At 35.3% G+C, this 22890-nt stretch overlaps 1 protein-coding gene, 1 long non-coding RNA gene and 1 other non-coding gene across 4 annotated transcripts; all 3 read left to right on the top strand.

The window, feature by feature from the left end:
• Nucleotides 1–236: 236 nt before the first annotated feature.
• LOC142607674 (ATP-dependent RNA helicase DBP2-like) lies at nucleotides 237–13442 on the top strand. Of its 2 annotated transcripts, XM_075779254.1 has the most exons (15): nucleotides 237–667; nucleotides 872–964; nucleotides 1063–1227; nucleotides 1393–1488; nucleotides 2093–2167; nucleotides 2503–2664; nucleotides 4471–4551; nucleotides 4977–5075; nucleotides 7740–7835; nucleotides 8493–8624; nucleotides 11171–11245; nucleotides 11559–11648; nucleotides 11745–11819; nucleotides 12739–12989; nucleotides 13193–13442. In XM_075779254.1, exons 1-14 carry the CDS (start codon nucleotides 452–454, stop codon nucleotides 12913–12915), a joined length of 1632 nt encoding a protein of 543 aa, XP_075635369.1. In that variant the 5' UTR covers nucleotides 237–451; the 3' UTR covers nucleotides 12916–12989; nucleotides 13193–13442. The 2 variants fall into 2 exon arrangements, with proteins under 2 accessions (XP_075635369.1, XP_075635370.1); XM_075779255.1 differs by lacking the exons at nucleotides 11745–11819; nucleotides 12739–12989; nucleotides 13193–13442 and having other exon boundaries at nucleotides 285–667; nucleotides 11520–11650.
• A 1088-nt stretch (nucleotides 13443–14530) lies between these two features.
• LOC142607339 (uncharacterized) lies at nucleotides 14531–16798 on the top strand. The gene is made up of 2 exons (XR_012839302.1): nucleotides 14531–14873; nucleotides 16443–16798. It is a non-coding gene; the product is annotated as an uncharacterized LOC142607339 (long non-coding RNA).
• Nucleotides 16799–22689: 5891 nt separating this feature from the next.
• TRNAR-CCU (transfer RNA arginine (anticodon CCU)) lies at nucleotides 22690–22762 on the top strand. The gene has a single exon. It is a non-coding gene; the product is annotated as a tRNA-Arg (tRNA).
• The last annotated feature ends 128 nt before the right edge of the window (nucleotides 22763–22890 follow it).

A 22890-nucleotide genomic window follows, 5' to 3' on the forward strand; every position in this document is an offset into this window, starting at 1 on the left:
ATCCCGTGGGAGATGGTAAATTTGCATGGGAAAATAGAGAAAAGGCCAATAAAATTAGGCAAACCTTCAACCATTTGGGCCATAAATTCTAGCTATACCACAAATCATAACAGGCCCTTTCTAGCCCATAGATTCTCTCTCGGGTCTTCAGCTATAGTCCACAAACAGCAAAAAGATCTCCACTATCCAGTCCACCAGGGCGCAAGTAAAAGAAAGTTCAAATCCAAGACCAACGCAACAATATCTCTGAGAGACTTCGTCTGACTGTTATCTTCTTCAGCCTCAACTCTCTCTCAAAGCCTTAAAAAGAAAAAAAAAGAATCAACACCTCTACAGGCTCTACTTCACACTTTCGTACACTGAAAGTCTGAAACCTCTGTTCAGAGAGAAAAAAATAAGAGAGAAAAAAAGAAGAAGAAAACCTTCCCCGTACAAAGAGTGAGCAAAAACGATGTCGTACGTGCCTCCACATCTCAGAAACTCAGGCCCAACCACTACCACCAAAATCTCATCCGCAAACCTAGACAATGGCCGAACCAACCTCTCCTTTTCCTCCTCCTCCTCCAGCTCTTCTGCCTTCCGCCGCAGCTCCGCCTCCTCTATCCCCAACTCCATCCTCCCTCAATGGCAGCCCTCCGAACGCGTTCTCCGCATGAAGCCCGACCAGGTTGCTTATTCGCTTTCTGAGCTTCTTTTCTATCTCAAAAAGCGTCGATTCGGTGTTCATTTCTTTGATTCTTAGCCCTGAATTCATTTCCTTAGGGTTTTGCTACTTTTACATATTTTGTCATTTTTTTCGCTTGTAAATTTGTGCACCGTGTCTGCTATCAATGGAGCTATTATCTATATATATATATATATGTATGTACAGATTGAAGATGTTCGTTTGCGGCTCAATGTTGATGTTACTGTTGCGTCGGACTCATCTCCGGCGCTTGCACCGATTGAGTCTTTTACGGATATGGTAATATTCACAGTTTTTATATCTCGTTCCAACCGGTCTAGTTAGTTGCTTACAACGAATGAGTTTAAGAAATATTTTATGCATTTCTATATTTTCAGTGTTTGCATCAGAGCATCATGAAGGATATAGCGATTCATGGATACACTACTCCTACTCCTATTCAGGCGCAGGCAATGCCAGTTGCCCTCAGTGGAAGGGATATGCTGGGTTGTGCTGAAACGGGAAGTGGCAAAACGGCTGCATTCAGCATTCCGATGATACAGGTCTTATGTGATGAAATTTGATATTTCCTTCGTTTATTATGCGGGTTGCAGATTGAATATGTAGCTTGCTAAGTGGACTTTTCTTCTCTTTTACTACATCTGTTGTCTTATGCTTCAGTTTTTATCTTTTAATTTTGGGTTACAAATTTTCTTTTTCCAATGCAGCATTGCTTGGCGCAACCTCCTGTTCGTCGTGGCGATGGACCTTTGGCACTGGTACTGGCTCCTACTAGAGAGCTTGCCCAGCAAATTGAAAAAGAGGTGAGATAGCTGTTGCTGTTCTTCAGCTACATAACATCAATAATCATGAGTTTATAACTTTTTTTTTTTTAAGTGGAAATTTCTGTCAGTGTTTTTCTTATAAATCATGTCACCATGCAACTCTTTTCCCATTCATTATGTTTTTGTTTTTTGTTTTGAGTTTTTAGGTGTATTTGGTTCTTCATTCAGAAATTTGAGGATTGTTTGGAAATTTCTGAATTGGATGGTATTACATACTATTTGTGTGACTAAAAACTTCCCCAATGATTCATGTATGTTTGTAAGTATTTTCAAGTGTATATAATGTATCGTGCAGTTAATAACTTGCTTTGTTTCTTTGCTTTTGAGTACCCTTCCAATTCCTTTTGAATTTTAAGAGTAAGAACCATTTTTGCAATCTATTTAAGATTCATGATATCTAGCTTTAACCATGGGATGGTCTTTTTCTATACATAATGAGTGCTACTTTTTAACCTTTCATATTATATACCTGAATGCTTTGGAGGTTCTTTTTAAAAAAAAAAAAAATTTCTTTTGTATGTAATATGCATGTTTGTTTGAGCCATCAAGTTGGGCATCCTTTGATATATCTAATTCTTTACAGGTTAAGGCCTTTAGTAGATCTCTTGAGTCATTCAAAACTGCAATAGTTGTGGGTGGAACAAATATCGCTGAGCAGGTGAGTAATTTTGACCAGATAATTTATGCTTTGTACTCTTCGAATTCCGAGGTTTATTGAAGGAATAGAGGCTTTTCTTGTCCTGTATTATACTCTTATTGCTGTTGAAATTTCTGGTTGTGGTAAAAAAGAATAAATTATAACTTTTCAGTTTGGTAACCATTTATTCCTCCTGAATGCCTCTCCATTGGCAGATGGTAGAATGTAATCCTCAACTGTATCCTTTTTTTTTTAATACATAAATACTGGAATGTTCCTTTTATGGTCTGATCCTCTGTGAAAGTTGGGTTCCATGCTTACCTTATATTTATGCTGGATGTTATGACTTATGACAGAGGTCTGAGCTAAAGGCAGGAGTGGATATCATTGTTGCTACTCCTGGAAGGTTTATTGATCATTTGCAACAAGGAAACACTTCCCTCTCTAGAGTTTCATTTGTTGTTTTGGATGAAGCAGATAGAATGCTGGATATGGGATTTGAACCACAGATAAGAGAGGTATATGGTGTTTCAATTCATTCTCACACAAACATTATAATCATTTTGTTTTAAAATATTCTTTTAGGTTACAGAACATATTAAATTTAATGGTTATTTTGTTTAAACAAGATTTCCTTTTCGTGCCATTTTTTTTTTGATAAGTAAGATGTTTATTGATATCAAAAAAGGAAATACCCTAGTATACTCCCAGTGTACAAGGGTTAAACAATTAAGAACAAAAATTACAAGAATCTAAGAAATAAAGAAAAGATAAAAATGATTGGTTCCGCAAAGTAGTCAACCAATCTATAAGGGTTCTAAAGAAAAATAGCTTCAAGTCTGAGATTGATCTCTCTTTATCTTCAAAGCACTTGCTATTTCTCTCTCTCCAAATACACCACAATAAGCAATGTGGAACAATCATCCATATATACCCATTTCGATGACAACCAAATCTGCCTTGCCAACATGCTAATAGCCCCACTACAGATTGCGGCATCACCCAACTAACTCCAAACAATCCAAACACCATTGCCCACATATCCATTGCAACCGGACAATGGAGAAAAAGATGGTCAACCGATTTACCATTGCACTTGCACATGTAGCACCAATCCAATATCCAAACCTTCCTTTTTCGTAAATTGTCAATCGTTAAGCAATTCCCCAAAGCAGCAGTCCAAACAAAGAAAGCAACTCGAGAAGGAATTTTCTGTTTCCAAATACTCTTCCAAGGAAAGAAACAATCATTAGAGCCCACTAAGAGACTATAATAATCCTTAACCAGAAAACCCTTATCTCTATCAAGTTTCCAGCACATTTTATCCTCACCAAACCCTTTCACCGAAGCACCATAAATGGTATCCATAAAACCAGCCAATGCCTCTGATTCCCGAGCATGCACACCCCTAAAGAAACTTACATCCCAAAAGAAGACTCCATTATCAAGTTTTATAAGCTCAGCCACACTGGCCTCTTTGTCTCGGCAAAATCTATACAATTCCGGATAACTGACTGCAAGGGAAGTCTCACCACACCAATGGTCTTGCTAGAATTTCACTCTTAACCCATCCCCAACATCATATAGAATGTGGCGAGAAAAAGAAGACCATCCCTGACTAATATTTTTCCACAATCCCACACCATATGGACCATTAACAGGCCTAGTACACCAGCCACCCCATTCACAGCCATATTTCACCTCTATCACTTGCCTCCAAAGGGCAATCCTCTTCATCCCAAATCTCCATAGCCACTTTCCAAGCAAAACTTCATTAAAAAGTCTTATTTTCCTTATCCCAAGGCCACCCGAAGCAATGGGACTGCAGACAGTAGCCCATTTAACTAAATGGAATTTTGGTTCATCTCCAATGCCACCGCATAAGAAATTTCTCTATAGTTTCTCAATTTGGTTAGCCACAGCAGCAGGAATACTTTCTTTTTTCCCCCTTTTTCTTCCCGGTCCAATATTAGTTCTCGAAAGTCTTCGTTTCTGTGTAGAAGCAAACTCTCCAAATTTATGACTAACCTTTCCTTCAGTGATCTTACAACGAATAGGAGTTTTTCCATTGTAAATTCGTACGGAGCAATTAACGAATTGCATTTTTTTAATTAAATTAAAGAATTGTGTTTGCTTACTGTCAGTCATAGTGTTGCTCGATAAAGCTATACTTTTCCACTTTAGTTTATGGGTGAACTGACATGAAAGAAATATCAATAAATGGGTAGCCTTGAATTGGGTGGCCACATGCCATTTTGTTCTATATGCATAGTCCATCAACATTCCAGAAGAAGACATGTTATCCTATGTTGACCCTGTTTCAGGTGATGCGGAGTCTTCCAGAAAAGCATCAAACTTTGCTGTTTAGTGCAACCATGCCTGTGGAGATTGAAGCATTAGCACAGGTTAGGTCTCCTGCTGATCTTCTATTGCTATCACAAGCATCATATAAGTTATACAAGTATGTGAATGTTCTCATGTGTCTCTCCTAAGTAGGGTGAGTGAGCAACACTAAGTTTTTAACTTTTTTTTCTTGGACTTAAGAAATCTTTCTAGTGCCCGAGTGAGCATCAACTGACCTTGACTATGTATCAATTTTGTATACTTTTTACAGGCAAGATTCTAGCAGGATACCTATCTGATTATACCCCATTCAGTTACCACTTGAGAGAAAAATATTTAGATAAAAATGTGAATGGAAAGTTGAGCGAATTAGATTGCATATATATATATATATATATATATTTTCCGTATTATATGAATATGATACACTTTTAACTCCTAGACTTGCTTCGAGAACTATCATTTCTTTTGTTTTATCCACTGACAGGATTACTTGACTAAACCTGTTCAAGTGAGGGTTGGAAATGTGAGTAGCCCAACAGCAAATGTATCTCAAACATTGAATAAGGTTTCCGAAATTGAGAAGGTATGCTTACTTAGATGCATAATGCAAATTGTCTTTTCTACATATGATGTTGAAAGCTGGATTAATATTTGTTTGAATCATCTATACTGAAAATTTTGGTTCCTTTTTTATTCTTTTGGTTTATGAGGGCTCCCTTTTGCCCCTGGAGGGTGATTGAAGAAGCTTATGCTCCTTTAGATTTTGTTTCTTCTTAGCTATGAGTTCAGTTTTCAGTTTACTCATTTCCATGTGTGTTTAAACTAACGCTCTGTTTGTTTCAATGTAAAATATTTTCAGGAAAATATTTTCCAATTTTACGGTGTTTGTTTTGTAGTAAAATATTTGGTCAAGAGTAAAATATTTCCAGTCAACTAAATCAACCTAAGCAAATTTATGTAAAATATTTTACACTTAAAATTTTGATAAAACATTTTACATTTGCTTATTCCCTCACACCCCGATACTCATCCCCTGGGAAGCACGGACGCGGCGTTTGGGCCGCCGAACCCACGGTGCGACGCGGGGACGCGCAGGCGACGCCGCTGCCTGCGCGTCCGTGCCGCGTCCCTTTTTTTTTTTTGGCGTGATACGCGCCGACATGGCGCCAATTCGGGCCAACGCATGCGAAATCGGGCTGATTCGCACCGATGGACTGAGATCGTATCTTTGCAACTCCGTCTTCCTTCGCTTCATCTTCTTTGCGTCTTCTGTTCTGTTTCTTTTGCTGTTCTGTTTCTTTTTCTCTTTTTCGAAGAGTTCTGTTTCTCTTTTTTTGATAAGACCAACTTAAAGGGCTCTTCTTTTTTTTGTTTGCTGTGCCTCTCTGACCAGTGACCAAACACGTGAGAGCCCATCTTTTATTTTTTTATTTATTTTAGGAGAACACTTATTTTAATATCTGCTCTATATATATATATATTTATATATATATATATATATCCTTTATTTTGTTTTTAGGCTGACCAAATATGTGAGTCGTTAAGCCACATTTGTTTTAATTTATTTATGAGAAGCCTCATCTATTTTAATAGATCTGTCAATAATAAGTGTCAAAAACTTTTGTGTACTTATTACTATCTATTTATTTTTCTATTATTACTATTATTATTATTATAATATGAGTTTTCTATTATTATTATTATATATAAAAGAATGCTTAGCAATATATAAAATATATAAATAAAAATAATTTTAATAATTTTTTAATCGTCGCACCCGCACCCGCACCCGCACCCGCACCCGCACCCGCACCCGCACCCGAATTTGAAAACGCACCCATGCTTCATAGCTCATCCCCCTACAGCACTTCTACAATCACTTGAAGCTCAAACTCTCCCGAATCAAATTTCTCTCCAAAAACCCAGCCACCTCCGGTCCCTTCTCCCACAAATCACCAGCTCCAAGATCTGAGGCACCACTGGCCAACTCCAGCTTACGTCGGCGCCTCCCATCGTCGAATCTGTCTCCCTTCTCTCATACCCATCTCGTGGAGAAGGGAGACAGATCCGACGATGGGAGGCGACCAAGGCGACTATGATTTTTTAATTGTGCACCAAATAGTAAAGCATTTAATTTACCTACGAGCAGTGAAAACTACGGCGGCGACCAAGGCGACTCCGGCGAGAGCTGTGAAAACCACCGCTGCATTCGTCGGAGCCACCATAGCCATTATCCAGAACCAGCCACCACCGGGACTATTGTTGTTCTTGTAGTTGAAGAACATGAATGAATGAATGAAAATAATAAAAAATTACCAAAATGCCCTTATCTTCTTCTTCTTGCTTGCTTCTTGTTTCTCAGAGAGAGAGACAGCTAAGGATTTTGAGAATTTTAACAGAAAAAAAAGAGTTTGAAAGTGAGACTGGTGTGAGAGAAACTGAAACTGGTTTTTGAGTTTTGGTTTATAAATGAATTTTTTCAAGTCAAATCTTTTGAGTTTGGGGTTTTTTTATTTAAAAAAAAAAAACGGTGTCGTTTCTATTTTGGATGAGTTTTGTTGCTTTTGGTTGGGCATGAAAAATGAGAGATTTTGGAGTGGTTTAATGGTTTATGCTCATTTTGGGGTGGCTCTTGGTGGTTTTTGCTCATTTGAGGTGGCTGTTGGCAGTTTGCATTTTCATGCATTTTGTCATTCCAAACACTTGAAAATATTTTACTGTCAAATATTTTACAGTAAAATTTGTTACATGTAAAATATTTTACATTTGAAAATATTTTACATCGAAACAAACGGAGCGTAAATCAATTACAATTTCTGAGTGGAAAGGTCACTACAAAGTTAGATACATAGATTGATATTACTTACTATTTTGTGTCTGGATTTGATGATATGGAAAGATGTGGTGGAATGTATTTGTTCTTCGGCTACCCTGTGGTTTTTCTTCCATCAATCAATTTTCTTCAACCAATCAATTTTCTTCAACAAGTTTCTTTTATGTTACAATCTTTTTCTTGTGCTCTGTTTGATTTGTTGGAGCACATTGTAATTTAAGAGGTTGATTGTATTGTTCCCATTGTATATTACCTGTATAGTAGGGAAAAAATTGTATATTTATCAAAGTTTTGTAATTTATATAAAAAAATGTTACTCTTATATTTACGTCTTTGCTTTCAAATGCATCTGATCCTTACTAGGTAAAGTTTTTGGCCTGACTTAATGTGGTTATTGCCTTTAATATTTTGTAGATTGATAGGCTTCTAGCTTTGCTTGTAGAGGAGGCATCACAAGCTGGAAGATCTGGTCGTTCTGTTCCATTAACTATTGTGTTTGTGGAAAGGAAGGTATGCTGAGTTTTTCAAATTTATTATGTCATTTTTATCATCATTTTTTAGCCTATAAGTTACAATTTTTGCTTATAAACAATTATGTTCATTTTTTCTGCACCAACATCTTACTTTCTAGAAAAGTGTTGTTGATTCAAACACGTTTACATGTTGCTGATGCTATGCTCAACCATGCATGTGCATCCCAACTTTTGAGTGTATATTTTTTAAAATGACCTAGCGCAAATCTTCACACCTACCATCTGGAGTTTGTGTTTTGTTTTCATGTACTGAATAACTTGACACAGTTCAAATTTACACATGAAATTTCTAACTCAAATCATTGCCAAATTTGAAAGAAAAATATTGTGAAATTTGAGTTCAGATTTGACTATTCTCTGAATTTCTTGCTGTTACATAATCTTGAAAATGTAGTGAGTATCTCATTTTCTTTTAAAGAGAAATATTGTAGAAATGTTGCAATGACATTTTTCCCTTGCTGCTCTTTTCCTTAATATTAAAATTACATACCCTAAGTAAACATCTCTCTCAAATAAACTCCAGTTACTTCTGATAGTTTTTTAAAAGACCATTTATCTGACTTGCTATTATGCAATTTTATTTGTAAGGTCATTGCATGAAATCTAATAAAATAAAATTTGGTTCTGCATGCAGACAAGGTGTGATGAAGTTGCTGAAGCTTTGGTAGCACAAGATTTACATGCAGTTGCTCTTCATGGTGGCCGTAGTCAGAGTGAAAGAGAGGCTGCTCTACGTGAATTTAGGAATGGCTCTACTAATATTTTGGTAATCACAATTGTGTTGCTGGGAAATCTTTTGTTGGAATATCAAACTAGTTTGAAATGTTCGTTGGAGTTGAGTTATGGAATATGAAATGTTAGGATTAAAAGAGAGAGAGAGAGAGGGAGAGGGAGAGAGAGAGGCTACATTGATGAACCCTTGGCCTTCGCACATATTTATATTAGGGTTTATGGAATGTTTACAAGAATACTCTTATAAACATGCTAATATAAAAAAATAACAAAAAGTAAACAATCAGTGAAATATACAATGTTGGGGAACTTTTAGGGTCTGTTTGGTTGGAGGAGTGGAAAAGTGGGAGGATGGAAAATTAGTGGGAGGATAGAGAAGATTTGGTTTTTCCTCATGTGTGTTTGGTTGGAGGGGTGGAAAAGTGGGAGGGTGAAAAACCTTTTTTTTTGGTTGGAGAGAAAAAGGGGAGGATGGAAAATGTAATTTATATAAATTGACTATTATGTCCTTGTTATATAATATATAAGAAATAGATTAATGAGGAATATAATGAGGACAAGGCAAAAAAGAGGAGAACCTAGAGTAGTTCACGTTGCTGCGCAAAGAGGAAGGTGCTAAGAAAGTGATAAGGATGAAGAGGCAAAATCAGGTCTCAGGTGTAGTGGGAAAGTGAGAGGGGTAGGTGAGTGCAATAAAGTAAGGGTATTTGTGTAAATTACATTATTCAACATCTTTTCCTCCCCATTTTCCTTCCAAATTGGGAGGATAAAAAAATGTGGGCCTAGAGGGATTATTTTCCTCTCCATCTTTTGTCTCTTGTTTTCTCTCCTGAACTAAACAGTGAAAAATGCCATTTTTCACTCTATTTTCCTCTCCCTATTTTCCATCCTCCCTGTTTTCATCCCAATCAAACATACCCTTAGGATTTGTTTGGTTGGGAGGATAGAAAAATTTTTAGTTTTTCATCGTGTGTTTGGTAGGAGGTAAGAAAAGTGGAATGACAGAAATTAGATAACTATTATGCCCTTATTATAGTTTGAAATAATGGGGTAATAGGGATAGTAATTACTTTTTAACTACACATCTACTTCCCCACTCTTTTATGTCCATTTTGGGAAGAAAACATGTTGCAGGCCCGGGTGGAAAATCACCCACCCATTTACCTTTCTCCATATTCTCTCCTCAACCAAAGAATGGAAAATACATATTTTTTCTCCCCCTTTTCTCATCCTTCCCTTTTTGCTCCAACCAAACATAGCATTAAGGTGCATTTGATGTCCTGTGGAATTTTTATGGCTCTCTCTCTCTCTCTCTCTTGCGCGCGCGCACACATTATCATAAGTAATTCAGAAATGGCAGCCACCTCATACAATAGAGCAAAAACATCAAAACCATTTTGTTTCAAGATATCTAAAAATTAATCCCAGACTAGAGCATTAGCATTGGATGTGCTATATGCTAAAAAAAACAATGCTATTTTAGCGCACAACTGACAAAAGGCAAGCTGCATTGGATGTACCATATGCTTAAAAAAAGTAGCATTGCTGCAGTGCACTGCAGCAATGCTACTTTTTTAATTATTTCTCTTCGTATTCTCTCTCCTCTCTATATCTCTCTTTCTCACGGTCACCAAATCGGAATGGTGAAGCCCTGAAACATTCTGGTCAAAATATTGGGGTGTTTTGGATCGTGATTGTAATTTCAGAATATACTAGCTGCTTCAGACTGGTTTTTTATTTATTTTTAAAAGCTCTTTGAAGCTCTGCAAATTTTGCTGCATGGATCATTGTTGGTATCAGTTTCCTTTTCTCTTTTTTGTTGGTGTCAACATAGAGGCACATCTTTTTTTTTTCTTTTTTTTTTAACCTGGAAAAGCTGTAGCCCACTTCTCAGAAATATGCTTCTTACCTTTTTTCGAATGAAGTATCTGCCCACTTTTCGGTGGGTGTACATACCAATGTTTACACTTTACATTGGTTTGTACTTTGTCTGCCCACTCATCATTCTTAATTGTTGTCCTCCATGTTTTTTTACTTTTTTCTTTTGAACCTTCTACATGGCCAAATTTCACTTAGTAGCTTTTAAGTTTAATCGATTTTTCTGTTTATTATGAATTGATAGGTTGACATATTAATTAGGGCACAGACTTGCAATTTCAAACACTCTTAATAAATTATTTGGACTGTGATCAATACTTTTTAATTTCATGAATGTATATACATTATAATGGTAATCTTGAAGTGGTACACCATTAATGACAAGCATCAAAATATTTTATTTCGCTGACCAAACTAAAAACATTCTCTGGTACGACATGGGCAAAATTGTGTACGTTCCTACTTTTACTGATTTTATCTTCTTCCTTTTATTCTTATGTCTCTCAATTCTGCATAAATGCATTTATGAGGGCCTTAAGTATTTCCTTTATCCTTATATGTCTCTCAGTTCTACTTCAATACAATTATGCAGGTCTTAGGTCATTTCTTCATCTTTATATGTCTCTCAGTTCTACTTGAATATATTTATGAAGGTCTTAGGTCGTTCCTTTATCCATGTCTTATTAGGATGCTTGTATGCAGGTTGCCACTGATGTTGCATCTCGTGGCTTGGATGTCACAGGAGTTGCTCATGTTATAAATCTGGATCTTCCCAAGGTATATTTGGCTGCACATGAGAGCTACTTGGTCATTGAGTTTCATCTGAATTCCACATGCTTGCCTTGGAGGGTTATCTGAAATTTTGGGAACTCTCCATTTTGTAAATTGCCATTCTAGCAATTTACAATGTCATCAGTAGTGATCTTCTTGAGTATACAAGTGCCATGTGATGTGAATCTCAACTTGTGGTCAATGAGATCTTTTTGCTACTGATATGTTAGCGTCTCATTAGCCTGGTATTTTTGAGTCATTTTTTTTCCTTGTGAGATAGCAAAACCTGAAGCTTCAGTTATGGCTGCCTCAATTATAGACAATGGAAGATTATGTACACCGGATTGGAAGGACGGGGCGTGCAGGATCAATGGGCCAAGCTACTTCATTCTACACCGATCGTGATATGGTATTTTTTACTACACCTCTTCCTTTTACTTCCATTTATCCTTGCTTCCACTTGTAGATGACTTTTACGCTTGATTGGTGCGAGTGCATTTTGCAGGTGCTTGTGGCACAGATAAAGAAAGCAATAGCAGATGTTCAATCTGGGAACCCTGTGAATTATGCAGTTGGGAAGGTAGATCTGGTTATTATAACTTATTGTGATTGCTTTTTGTTGACCGTTGACATCTTGAGCTTTCTCCATTTCCTTCTTAAACAACTTCAACTTCCCTTAGATTTAAGCAAAAATACAGGGGCCTCCTGTGTTGTTTGAAATTACATTTTATTCCATGTCAAAAGATTCTGTCAGTCAAATGTAAATTAATGTTTCTGCCCGTCCTTTTTGACAAAAAATTAGGATTCTAGTTCATTTTGGGGAATAAATAAATAATATATATAGGAATTTTAGAGCAGAAACAGGATAATAGAAATTTATATAATAAATTTTTTTTAAAAGGGGAACTTTGGCATTTAAAATTCTTCTGATGAAGTCTTTAATATTTCTGTCTGTATCAGTAACAAACTGGCCTAAAGTTATGCCAGGTATGAAATACAGGGAGGCTTGAGTAATTTTTAAAATAGGAGGGAGGTTCAATTTTGATTTTGATAAGGCCCCCTGTATTTTCGCAAGATATACTTCAGTCCATTTTATAGGATTCTTTTGACAAAAATTTAAACTGAAGATTTGGCCCTTGTCATCTTTTAAAATAAATTTACAATTATGCTTCATTTTGAGAAAATTTCTTATTAAAAAAAGAAGAAATATAATGTGCACATGAGACGGGTAGAGAGTATGAGTCTGAGAGTTTTTAGACTAGAGAAAGGTTTATAGGATTCTTAGCATTTTATGCCAGTAAAAGTTTCTGACTATATTGGTCTTGGAATGGACTAAAGTGTATGCCGAGTGGGAATCATGGACGAGGCCGAAAAATTTATTTGAATATGGGAGTGGCTTGAGTATGCCCCCCTTCCCCCCTTCCCCCCCCCAAAAAAAAAAGAAAGAAAGTCTTTTGATGTTTTGGTAAAGCATGATGATTGTCGGTATTAACTTACAGGATGCAAGAAGGAAGGAGAGAGAAGCAGCAGCTTCACACAAAGAAGCAAGAAGTGCTCTGTCCAACCTCTCAGTGATGGGACCCAGACCAATAAACATTGAGGATAAGTATATGTTCATGATTGCAGCCTCAAACGTTAAAGGAGAGGGTGCTGCAGATAGTGCGTGGGATGATTGATGCAGTCTACCTTTGGTACCTCTTTCAAAGATGATTGATGATCCAATGCCTAAGGCTCCAAGATCCTTACATTGGTAAGTAGGATGTGCATCTTTTTGTGGAAAAGTTGGTTTTCCATAACTTCTACATATTGCAATGATCTGTCCGTGAAGAGCTGAAGATAAATATCTCGACCCTTTTTCTGTCCCTCTTCTGTTTGGTTGCATTTGGCATCCATGCGTGCTTATTCTGTGCATCATTGGTAAGTTATACTAATGAAATGCAAATGCATCTGCAGGTGTGTTGCTTCTGGACTTCGGGGCTTTTACTGCAATTTGCTAAAGATGAGAGTTTATTGTAAAGTCTGTGTTTCGGTTATGTTGTTCCTTTACATCATGAATGTCACCGGCATTTGTAGCAATGACCTGGCTCGATGCCTTGGGACTTGTAGGGTTGGCTAATGGGTGGTGAATATTGTATATCTTAATAGTCAATTTCTCTTGAAAATTCTCTTATTAATTGAAATTTTATCTTAGATACTTGCATCATTAGAGGTATATTTGAATTTGTACCTTCCTATGAGCGTGGGGAAGTCACGTTGGTTGCGCCCCTCTAAACCACCCCCACCCCCCCCTTTTTTTTGGAGAAAGAATTTGTACCTTATATTTCTTGTCTAATATTTGAATAGATTAGTTTGAACATTTGTAGAAAAACCATACAAAATGAGGTGTATAATTTTAATGTACAAAAAGCAGTTCAGTTGCTTTAAAATGTGAGGATACCTCCTTCCACTTCTAGTCCTAGTGCTCCTTAAAAAATTTTTTGGCGGCCATGCATTTTTGTGTTGATGCTTGTAGGAGAGAAAAGTTCCGACAGTTTAGCAACTGCCTAACTCTCATTGGTGGATGCCTCTGCTTTTACTATTCTGAGCCGATGCTTCCCTTTGTCAGGTTACTGCTCTTGTTTGTAAGATAACAATTTTGGTAACATCAGTATCACAGATCATAATTGTTAATGTTGTAAGATACTCGATACAAAACGAATTGAACTAAAAGAAGTATTATATCATAGGTACATGATGACCATGCTACATTGTATCGAATTGAACTGCATGGTGACCATGGTACAAGACATGGATACATATTGTTTGAATGCATAGACATGGATTTAAATTGGAATTTTCGTAAACATTTATGCTTTGAGTTTGAATTGAGTCCAACTAGTCGGTAAACTTGTTTTTAACACAAAACTATTAGTCTACTCCCAATAAAATAACATGTTCATGAGGTCTTTTTTATTCTCCTTTTCTTTCTCTTATAAAATTTGGACCATATTGGACACTTCACATTCATACTTGCAAATTTATTTTTCATGCTTCATTTTATACCTGCAAATATATTTTATCTATATGATGAATGAAATATTAAATGATAATATAAATTAAACAATTTGTACGTTACCTCACTAATCCTGTTTGTTCATAATTTTATTAAAATTTTAACAGTCCAAATGATTTCAGGTAAAATATAATAGAGAAAAAGAATACACGTTGTCAGTTGTATCAACCACGGTTAAATCCCTAACTGACCTAAAAAATATGGGATTAAAAGCTGGTTGTTTTTTTAATGTTTTTTCTGTTTGTAACAAAAACTAGAAAAAAAAAAAAAGAGAAAAGAAAAGAAAAGAAAGGAATTTCGCGTTTGAGGCATATTCCGCGTTGCTGCTCATTCTACTCAAAGTTTACAGGTATATATTAATAATATTATTTTATTAAACGCATTGAAAGAAAGAAAGAAAGAAAGAAAGAGAGAGGGTTTTGTGAGTTTAGGGAGAGAGAAAATCTGAAAATGTCTGCTGGGATCGCATCTAGATCGGGAGGACTCTTGAAATTTCTTCGGCCTAGACTTCAGCCCATCGATGTTCAGTCTGCTGCCTTGTGGGGTGTCGCCGCCACCGCCACTGCTCTTTGGGTCGTCCAGGTCAGCTTCCCTTTCCATCCAATCCAATCCAAACCGATTTTCGATTCTACTTCTACTTTATAATTATCTCTTATTTATTCCTAATATCATTTTCTAAGAATATGAAAAATATTTGTATTATGATGGATTGCATCTTAGTATTCGCCAAATCTTAGATTATTTAAGGAAGAAGAACAAGTTTTTGATGCTCATGTTTCATTGCGTATATGGTATGGTATGGTATATCTCTTTCATTTAAAAAAAAAATGATAATTTCATTTAGAAGGTGCAAATGGGTGCAAGCCTAATACAAGGGAGCTATATGAGCCTAACAAAAAAAAAGAGAGTAAAATATGCTATCTAAAACTCATAGTATCTCTACGAATTTCAACATAGAAAAGGAGGTAGAAGCTTTAGTCCTCTTTTTCATCGGACCTTTGTGATGGCAAGCTAGGAAGCATGGACACGGACACGGGTACGGGTACATGGGTACAACACCCTAAATGAAGTATCCGTGCAGCCTAGATGACAAGTGCCTTCCACCCAAAAGTGGCTTGTTGCTGGGTTGAACCCAAGAATTAGTCCCTTTCCCCCAATAAGAAAAAGGCAAAAAAAAAAAAGTGGGAGTTTTGTGCAGAGTACGACTCTTTTTTTGGGGGTGATTTGCTAAAATAATGGATCATGGATAGTAGGAAAATGTGGTCCTTTTTTCCTTTCTTTCGCTGGAGGATACTAGACATTAAATGATAGTAGGCATTCGCTGACATATGTTTGACTGCATTGGACAACCTATTAGGACTAAATTTCCCTTCTTATTTGAGACTTGACTCTTTTTTTAATAATTACAATTCATGTTGTTTATGTTTCATAATATACAATGTTCTGGACCATATAGTTTCAACTCGCAACATTAATTTTATACCTCACTGCTTGCTGTAGATATCTTCCATCTGTTTTCCCCTTTTCAAAACTTGGTGTGAATTAGTTTCTGTCATCTTGTGATCCTGGTTATCTTGGCACTTTACAATGGTTTCCTACTTTTACATCTCCCTTGTTGGACTCGGATGACTAGTCTCTTGCTACTAAACTTTTAAATCATATAATTTCTATCCACAAGATAAATTAGAGAATCTTGAATCAGTAGTGAATCATCTGATGTGAATCGAATGAAACTTTTAAATTGTATAATTTCTATCCACAAAAGTATGAAGGCAGCTGTGAATTATCTGATGTGTAGAATCAGCAGCTATGCACATATTAAGCTTTGTGTTAACTTGTAGTTTCATCTACATTGACTAACATTATATGTAGTTATGTACATGGGAAAGAAGCATAATGATTTCCAGTGTTAATCCGTTTATGAGTACTCTAGTTCTAGTACATGAAATTGTATAGTTATCTTCATAATCCTCTTGTATATTTGTTTAAATTAATCTAGTTATTGACAGCAAACCTTAGTTCCTCTCTTGTTTTATATACGCATTAAATCATTTTGTTCATAGTTTTCTCATAAGTTTATTTATTTTTCTTATTTTTGGTAGGCTTAACTGTGCTGTAGTTTCTGATGATTTTGTTTCAAATGTTTAACAGCCATTTGATTGGATAAAGAAGACATTTTTGGAGAAACCTGAGGCTGAGGGGCAATGATACTGATGCAGGATTCTCCTGGAGCCATTTGATTAGATCATTTTTCAGAATTCAGTGAACAATCGGAGTAGATCCCATTTCAATAATGCTTTGTTTCTATTGCTTTTTTGCAGCTCCTTCTGGGGTCCTGCAGTGACAATAGCATGTTTATTAAACACTTTCTTTCACATATCATTATGAATTTTTGCTCAAACACACATGTATTGGATGGGCATCGTCTTTCACAAGTCAAAAACACTGGAATTCTTTCTTTATTCGTTTGTGTAATTCTTATAAGCTGCTGAAGATTTACTTTTAAATAAGGTCTCAAGTGATTTCTTCACCCTTGTGCTTGTATTGCTCCTAATAGAGCATCATCCAGGGTTGGGTTTGATTTGAGTAAGAAAGAGGTCTTCGTTTGGACCGAATGTAACTGGAAAGGTTTTTGCTGTCTGTGAATAGGATAGGCAATCCAATGATCTGATCCAATCAGGTGAAGCCCAAGTAAAAATTTGACAATTGGGTCTAGGCATGTTTACCAATTGCATATGTTAAACTTCAGACTAGATTGATTGCCCAACAAAATATGTATGGATTTACTATTGTTTGCAAAATAATTAGGGATCTACTTGAGTTCTTTGGAAAAATTTTTATGGAACTGGAGTTCCATAAAAAATAGCATGACAAATTTGAAGACTATTTTTTCAAAGAACTCGAGTTTCTAAAATTTGAGTTTCACTGCAAGCTCAAGTTTCACAAATTCAAGTTTAAAAAATATGGTAAATTGTTAAATATTTTATAAACAGTGGTATATTGCTAAATATTTTGTCGAACAGTGTTATATAACCATTTTGACCCAGGTTAACAGACAAACAGTTTCCTATGTCTTCATTCCCCTCCTTGTTCTGGGTTAATGATCTGTATTCTGTGGGCGAAAAAAACTTGGTAGGTTGCGAAAAGACCAAAGCAACAACCACCAAAACCGTGGAAAAAAAAATGTTGGTGATGATGCCGAAAAATCACCAGTAAGTTACAAGCACTCCTCACACCAAAGCAACACCTGCAAAAAAAGAAAAAAGAGGACCTAAAAGAGAGCACCGGTGTGGTGCCGGCCAAAAACCCTCTGAAGGTCAAGTTAGAGTCTTATTTTCAACCCTAGAGTGCCAGAGTTGAGATAATTGTGCATACCTTGATGCTAGGGTTTCTGGGGTATTTATATTGGCGTAGAATTTCCTTTCCTTTTAGGATTCTGCTTCCTTCTTGAGCTCTTTTCCATATAGGAGTCTTATTATTATGGTCAAACATGTAACGCAAGAACTCCAGGTGTACACACTTGCGTGGAGATAAAGCAAAACCAAGTCAAACACATCGTGTGACAAACAACTAAGGGTTCATAATCAATCAATTATAGTACGGGTAATCAATGATCGGCACCGTCCTATACGCAATCCCACGGTATTAATCCGTCTACTTCCCCTCTGTTCACATAAGACGGAGGAAAGATCCGTCTCATGTTTTTTATCCTCTTCAGTTGGCTAAATGTATAATTTGCTTCTGCGCATGGGCCGACATGTGGGTTGAGATGATATAGGAATAGGATGCTTGAAATTGAGAACGCTGGAAAATGCTAAGGCTGCTATTATTAATTTTATTATAAAAATGTGCTCAAAATATATGGTTGGTTCTTAAACAGTAGCTTAGAGCATCTCTAGCAGTTTTTTTTTTTTTTTTTTTGGGAGTTGAAAGATTTGCCGGATCAGTTTTGCAAGAGAAAGTTGCGTTGATTTTGTAAGAGAGTTGCTTCCCTTTGTTTTATAAGGAGAAGCGAGAAAGAGGAAGAAAGAGAAAGCGAGGAAAGAGAAAAAAAAAAATCATTTTTTATCAATTGGGTGATTATTTTAATAGATGATAATATTTGGAATTCCTACAATAAATGCTGCAATACTCTCTTATTCAAGAGAGCTACCGTAGTGAGGCTGTTGGAGGATTTTTTTTTTAAAAAAATGTTCTCTCCAAAAAAGGCTTTAAAGAGCATATTGGAGATAATCTTATCAATTACAAAATCTGGTAGGGTTCAAAACAAATTTAAAGTGATCATTTTTAGTTCTTGAATTTTTAAATTGATCACTTTTATTCCCTTACAAACTTAAAATGATCGTTTTTAATTTTTAATGTGTCTTATAGAGGGATGATGTGTCAATTTTGGCTATATCATCATCACACAAGAGAGATTTAATGGATGTTCACGGAATGACTAAAAGCAATCCCTCTAAGTTTGCTAGGGACTAAAAGTGATCATTTTAAACTCTACACAAAACTCTTTAATAAATGTGAATGAAGTCATTTTAATAAGTAAATGTTATACCACTACAAACTTTTATTTTTGGAGGATTTATTTTCGAAGAGGCTAATTTCTAAACTCAAATTCACTAGTTGTTGCTTTTGGGGAAAACACTTGTTATTGTTATAAAGCACAATTTCTAATGATGTTACATCAATAACATAATAAATCAATTTTTTAAATATTGTAGTTAAAAGTTGACATATTAGTTTGTAAAACTTATGTATTAATATTACTCAAATTCAAAATCACAAAAGTATCGGAAGTAGACCAGGGCCTAATCTCTGATGATGTCGTATAAATAGCATAATAAATATATATATATATATATATTTTATGTTGTAATTAAAGGTTGAGATATTAGTTTGTATGATTTATGTATTACTATTACTCAAACTCAAATTCAAAAAGTAGTGGAAGTAGGCACCCTAATCCTTTGAAATGTGATTTTGAATTTTTTTTGAGAGAGTTTCAACCTATAGCGTCCGCTCCCGATAATAGCTCTTTATTATCAAATCAAGACACCAATCAGTTTTTGGTGTAGGCGGGGATTGAACCCCATATCTCTTATACAACCATCAGAGACTTTACCAGTTGAGCTAACTGGAACCCACAATGTGATTTTAATTTTCATTTTTTATGTATTACTATTACTTAAATTCAAAAAAGTAGTGGAAGTAGGCACTCTAATCCGTTAGAATGTGATTTTGAATTTAAGCAATATTAATACACATATATTTCAAGCTAATATATAGTAGGCGTAAATGCACTTTTAGTCCTTACATTTTGACCCGATTTCTATTTTGATCCTTACGTTTTATTTTTACCACTTTTAGTCCTTAAACCAATTAACGCGTGACGTTTAAATCCTTACCGTCACCCAACTAACAGAAAATGCTGACGTGGCTGACGGAACACCCTATTAGCTGACGTGGTGCTGATGTGACACTGACGTGGTAATTAAAATATTATTAAAATTAAAAAAAACCTTAAATCTAATTTAATTTTTTTTAAAAAAATTACTTATTATTAATAATTTTCATAAGAAAATTACAAACTATTCTTCTTGATCTTCCTAATCACACCCCAGTAACAAGAACTCAAACCCAGATTACAAGAACACAAACCCAGCAACAAGAACTTAAACCCAGATTACAAAGAACACAAACCCAAATTGCAACAACACAAACCAATAAAGAAAAAAAAAACAAAGATCAAACAAGAACAACAAGAACAAACCCAGATTACAATAACTCTTTCATTGACGAACCTAAGTTCTCCCATTCATTCCCAACAAGAACAACTCTCTCAGTCTCAAGACCCAAACAACATGACCACTCAAAATCATGATCAACTCTCATGGTCTCAAGACCCAAACAACATGACCCACAAGACAAACCCCAGCAAAACCTAGCAAGACCCAAATAGAATGACTGATCTGAAGAAGAGCGCCACCGCTTCGGTGGTGGAGGTGGACTCGCTGGGATCTGAAGAAGAGCGCCATCGCAAGATCCATCCTTGTCCACCAAAACTCCAAGCCGCCACTCCAAAATCACCCTAAGCCGCCATCCTTATCTTCTTTGCCTTCGCCCACTACCATTCGCCAACGCCGCCACCCTAGGTAGTAGCTCCCAAACCCACACCTCCCTCTCTAATTCTCTCACCTTTGCCCACTCTCTCTCTTTTCCGTTTAATCTGAAGGGCCAATAAGAGAGGAAAAGAAAGCCCATTCTCTCTCTTCACGATCTAATATGAAGGGTCAATAAGAGAGGTAAAGAGAGAGGGTGAGTTAAAGAGAGGGTCTGAACTTAAACCAGTTTGGAGAGAAAGGGCTTAAGACAATTTTGAATCTATATTGCCAGTGGGTTGGGATTTTGATCTAGGTTTGTGGGGTTTCAAAAGTTAAAAAATAAAATAAAAATTTGTGTCTAAAAACTGGTATATTTAATTTTGTGAAAACAGAGAAGAAGGAATTGACAGAATCGCAAAGTGGGAAGAAGAAGAAAAATAAAGAAGAAAAAGAAACTAGGCACAAACATAACATAACAGATCTAAGTTCCCTATTTTTTTGTTTTTTATAATTTTTAAAATTAATAAATTTATTTTTTAAGATTAGATACTGATGTGGAAATTGACGTAGATGGACACGTCAACATTTTTAATATTATTTTAATAAACACGTCAGTATTTACTGTGCCAACAGTGCACTCGTTTGCCACATTAGCTTTTGCCGTTAGTTGAGTGATGGAAAGGACCTAAACGTTACGCGTTAATTGGTTTAGGGACTAAAAGTGGTAAAAATAAAATGTAGGGACCAAAATAGAAATTGGATCAAAATGTAGGGATTAAAAGTGCATTTACGCCTATATTAGTAAAATGTAGGGATTAAAAGTGCATTTACGCCTATATAGTATATACTAATATGACAAATTTTAATTAAATGTGCATCTGGCATCAACTTATTTGCCTTGTTTATGAAAATGGGCTAAAATATATTTATACTTTAAAAATTTGAGAAACAATGAGGTTTTAAAAAATTGTATTTATTTTCCTTGTTTATGTATTATTATTACTCAAATTCAAAAAAGCAGTGGAAGTAGCCACTCTAATCCTTTAGAATGTGATTTTGAATTTAAGTAATATTAATACACACACACACATATATATATGTATATTTTTTTTAAGCTAATATATATATTATACAGGGGCGGAGCCAAGGGGGGGCGAGGGGGGGCAACTGCCCCCCTGACCTGCCCCAGAATTTGTATATAATAGTTTTTTTTTTTTTTTTGAGAAGCTATATAATAGTATAATAATAGAGTTTGATGTTAGAAAGCCTAAATTGCTCCCTACACATATCAGAAAGCATGTTACTATAAGAGAAAAAAACAATCACCATACTAGTTTTTGTCTTTTCTTAGTGGGCCATTTAAATAGTTAAATTCACTATTATAAAATTTCTTTACTTCTCACAGGGTCACAGCATATAATACAAACTACAAATTACAAATTGGTATTTTTTAGACATAAAAAAGGTCAATGATGAAAAAATTGAAATCACCTTCTTTTTGTGTATAGAGCATTAAAAAAATCTACTTTGTGTTCTTTCCATTCAGGATGTATATCACAATATATGATTTAATTTTTTTTCTAATGACCCACATGTATGAGATGATGTGCTAAGTTGAGGAATGTTGTGAAATTGCTGTGAATTTTTATTGTATCCTTGACATGACTTATATTTTCTTCTAATTTTTTCACAGTTTCATACTCTTTCTATAAATATTAATTTTAACTACTTAAACAAATAAAGAAACATATGCTTAATTCTACAAATTTTTTTAAAAGAATGCAAGGCACTGAAACATTAATACAACTTTATAGGTATATTATTATATTCCTAACACTCCTACATTAATTTATTTTCTCAATTTATTTTAATTTCAACATTATGTATTTAGATTTTTTTTATTTACTATAATTTGATTATTTTTGTTTTATTTATTTTAATGATATGAAATACATACACACACATGTAGTTAATTGAGCTTATGAAGAAACATGATCATAATAATGAGTATCGAAGTGTCATTTAATCTTGCCCCCGAGTTGAAATCTTGGCTCCGCCACTGATATTATATACTAATATGCCAACTTTTAATTAAGTGAACATTTGGCATCGATTTATTTATACTTCGAAAATTTGAGAAACAAGAGGTTCTAAAGTTGGAATATCAGTATAATTTGGCATATCAATTTGTATGATTTTTATGTATTAATTAATATTACTCAAATTCCAAATCATAAATGTAGGGGAGGTTTGAACCATTTAAATTCCTAATAGATTAGCCGCTTTCATGTACCAAGCAAGCGCCTGTAGCTCAGTGGATAGAGCGTCTGTTTCCTAAGCAGAAAGTCGTAGGTTCGACCCCTACCTGGCGCGCAACTCTCTTTCCCCATAAATATTTTATTTAACCTTTCTTTTTTGTTTTTTCCATACGCAACTTATTGAAGAAAACAAAATGCCTGCATCTCATCATATTCATAAAAAAATAAGTTACTTCATGAAAT

Source organism: Castanea sativa, chromosome 8, assembly GCF_040712315.1.
Source record: "Castanea sativa cultivar Marrone di Chiusa Pesio chromosome 8, ASM4071231v1".
NCBI classification, from domain to species: Eukaryota; Viridiplantae; Streptophyta; class Magnoliopsida; order Fagales; family Fagaceae; genus Castanea; species Castanea sativa.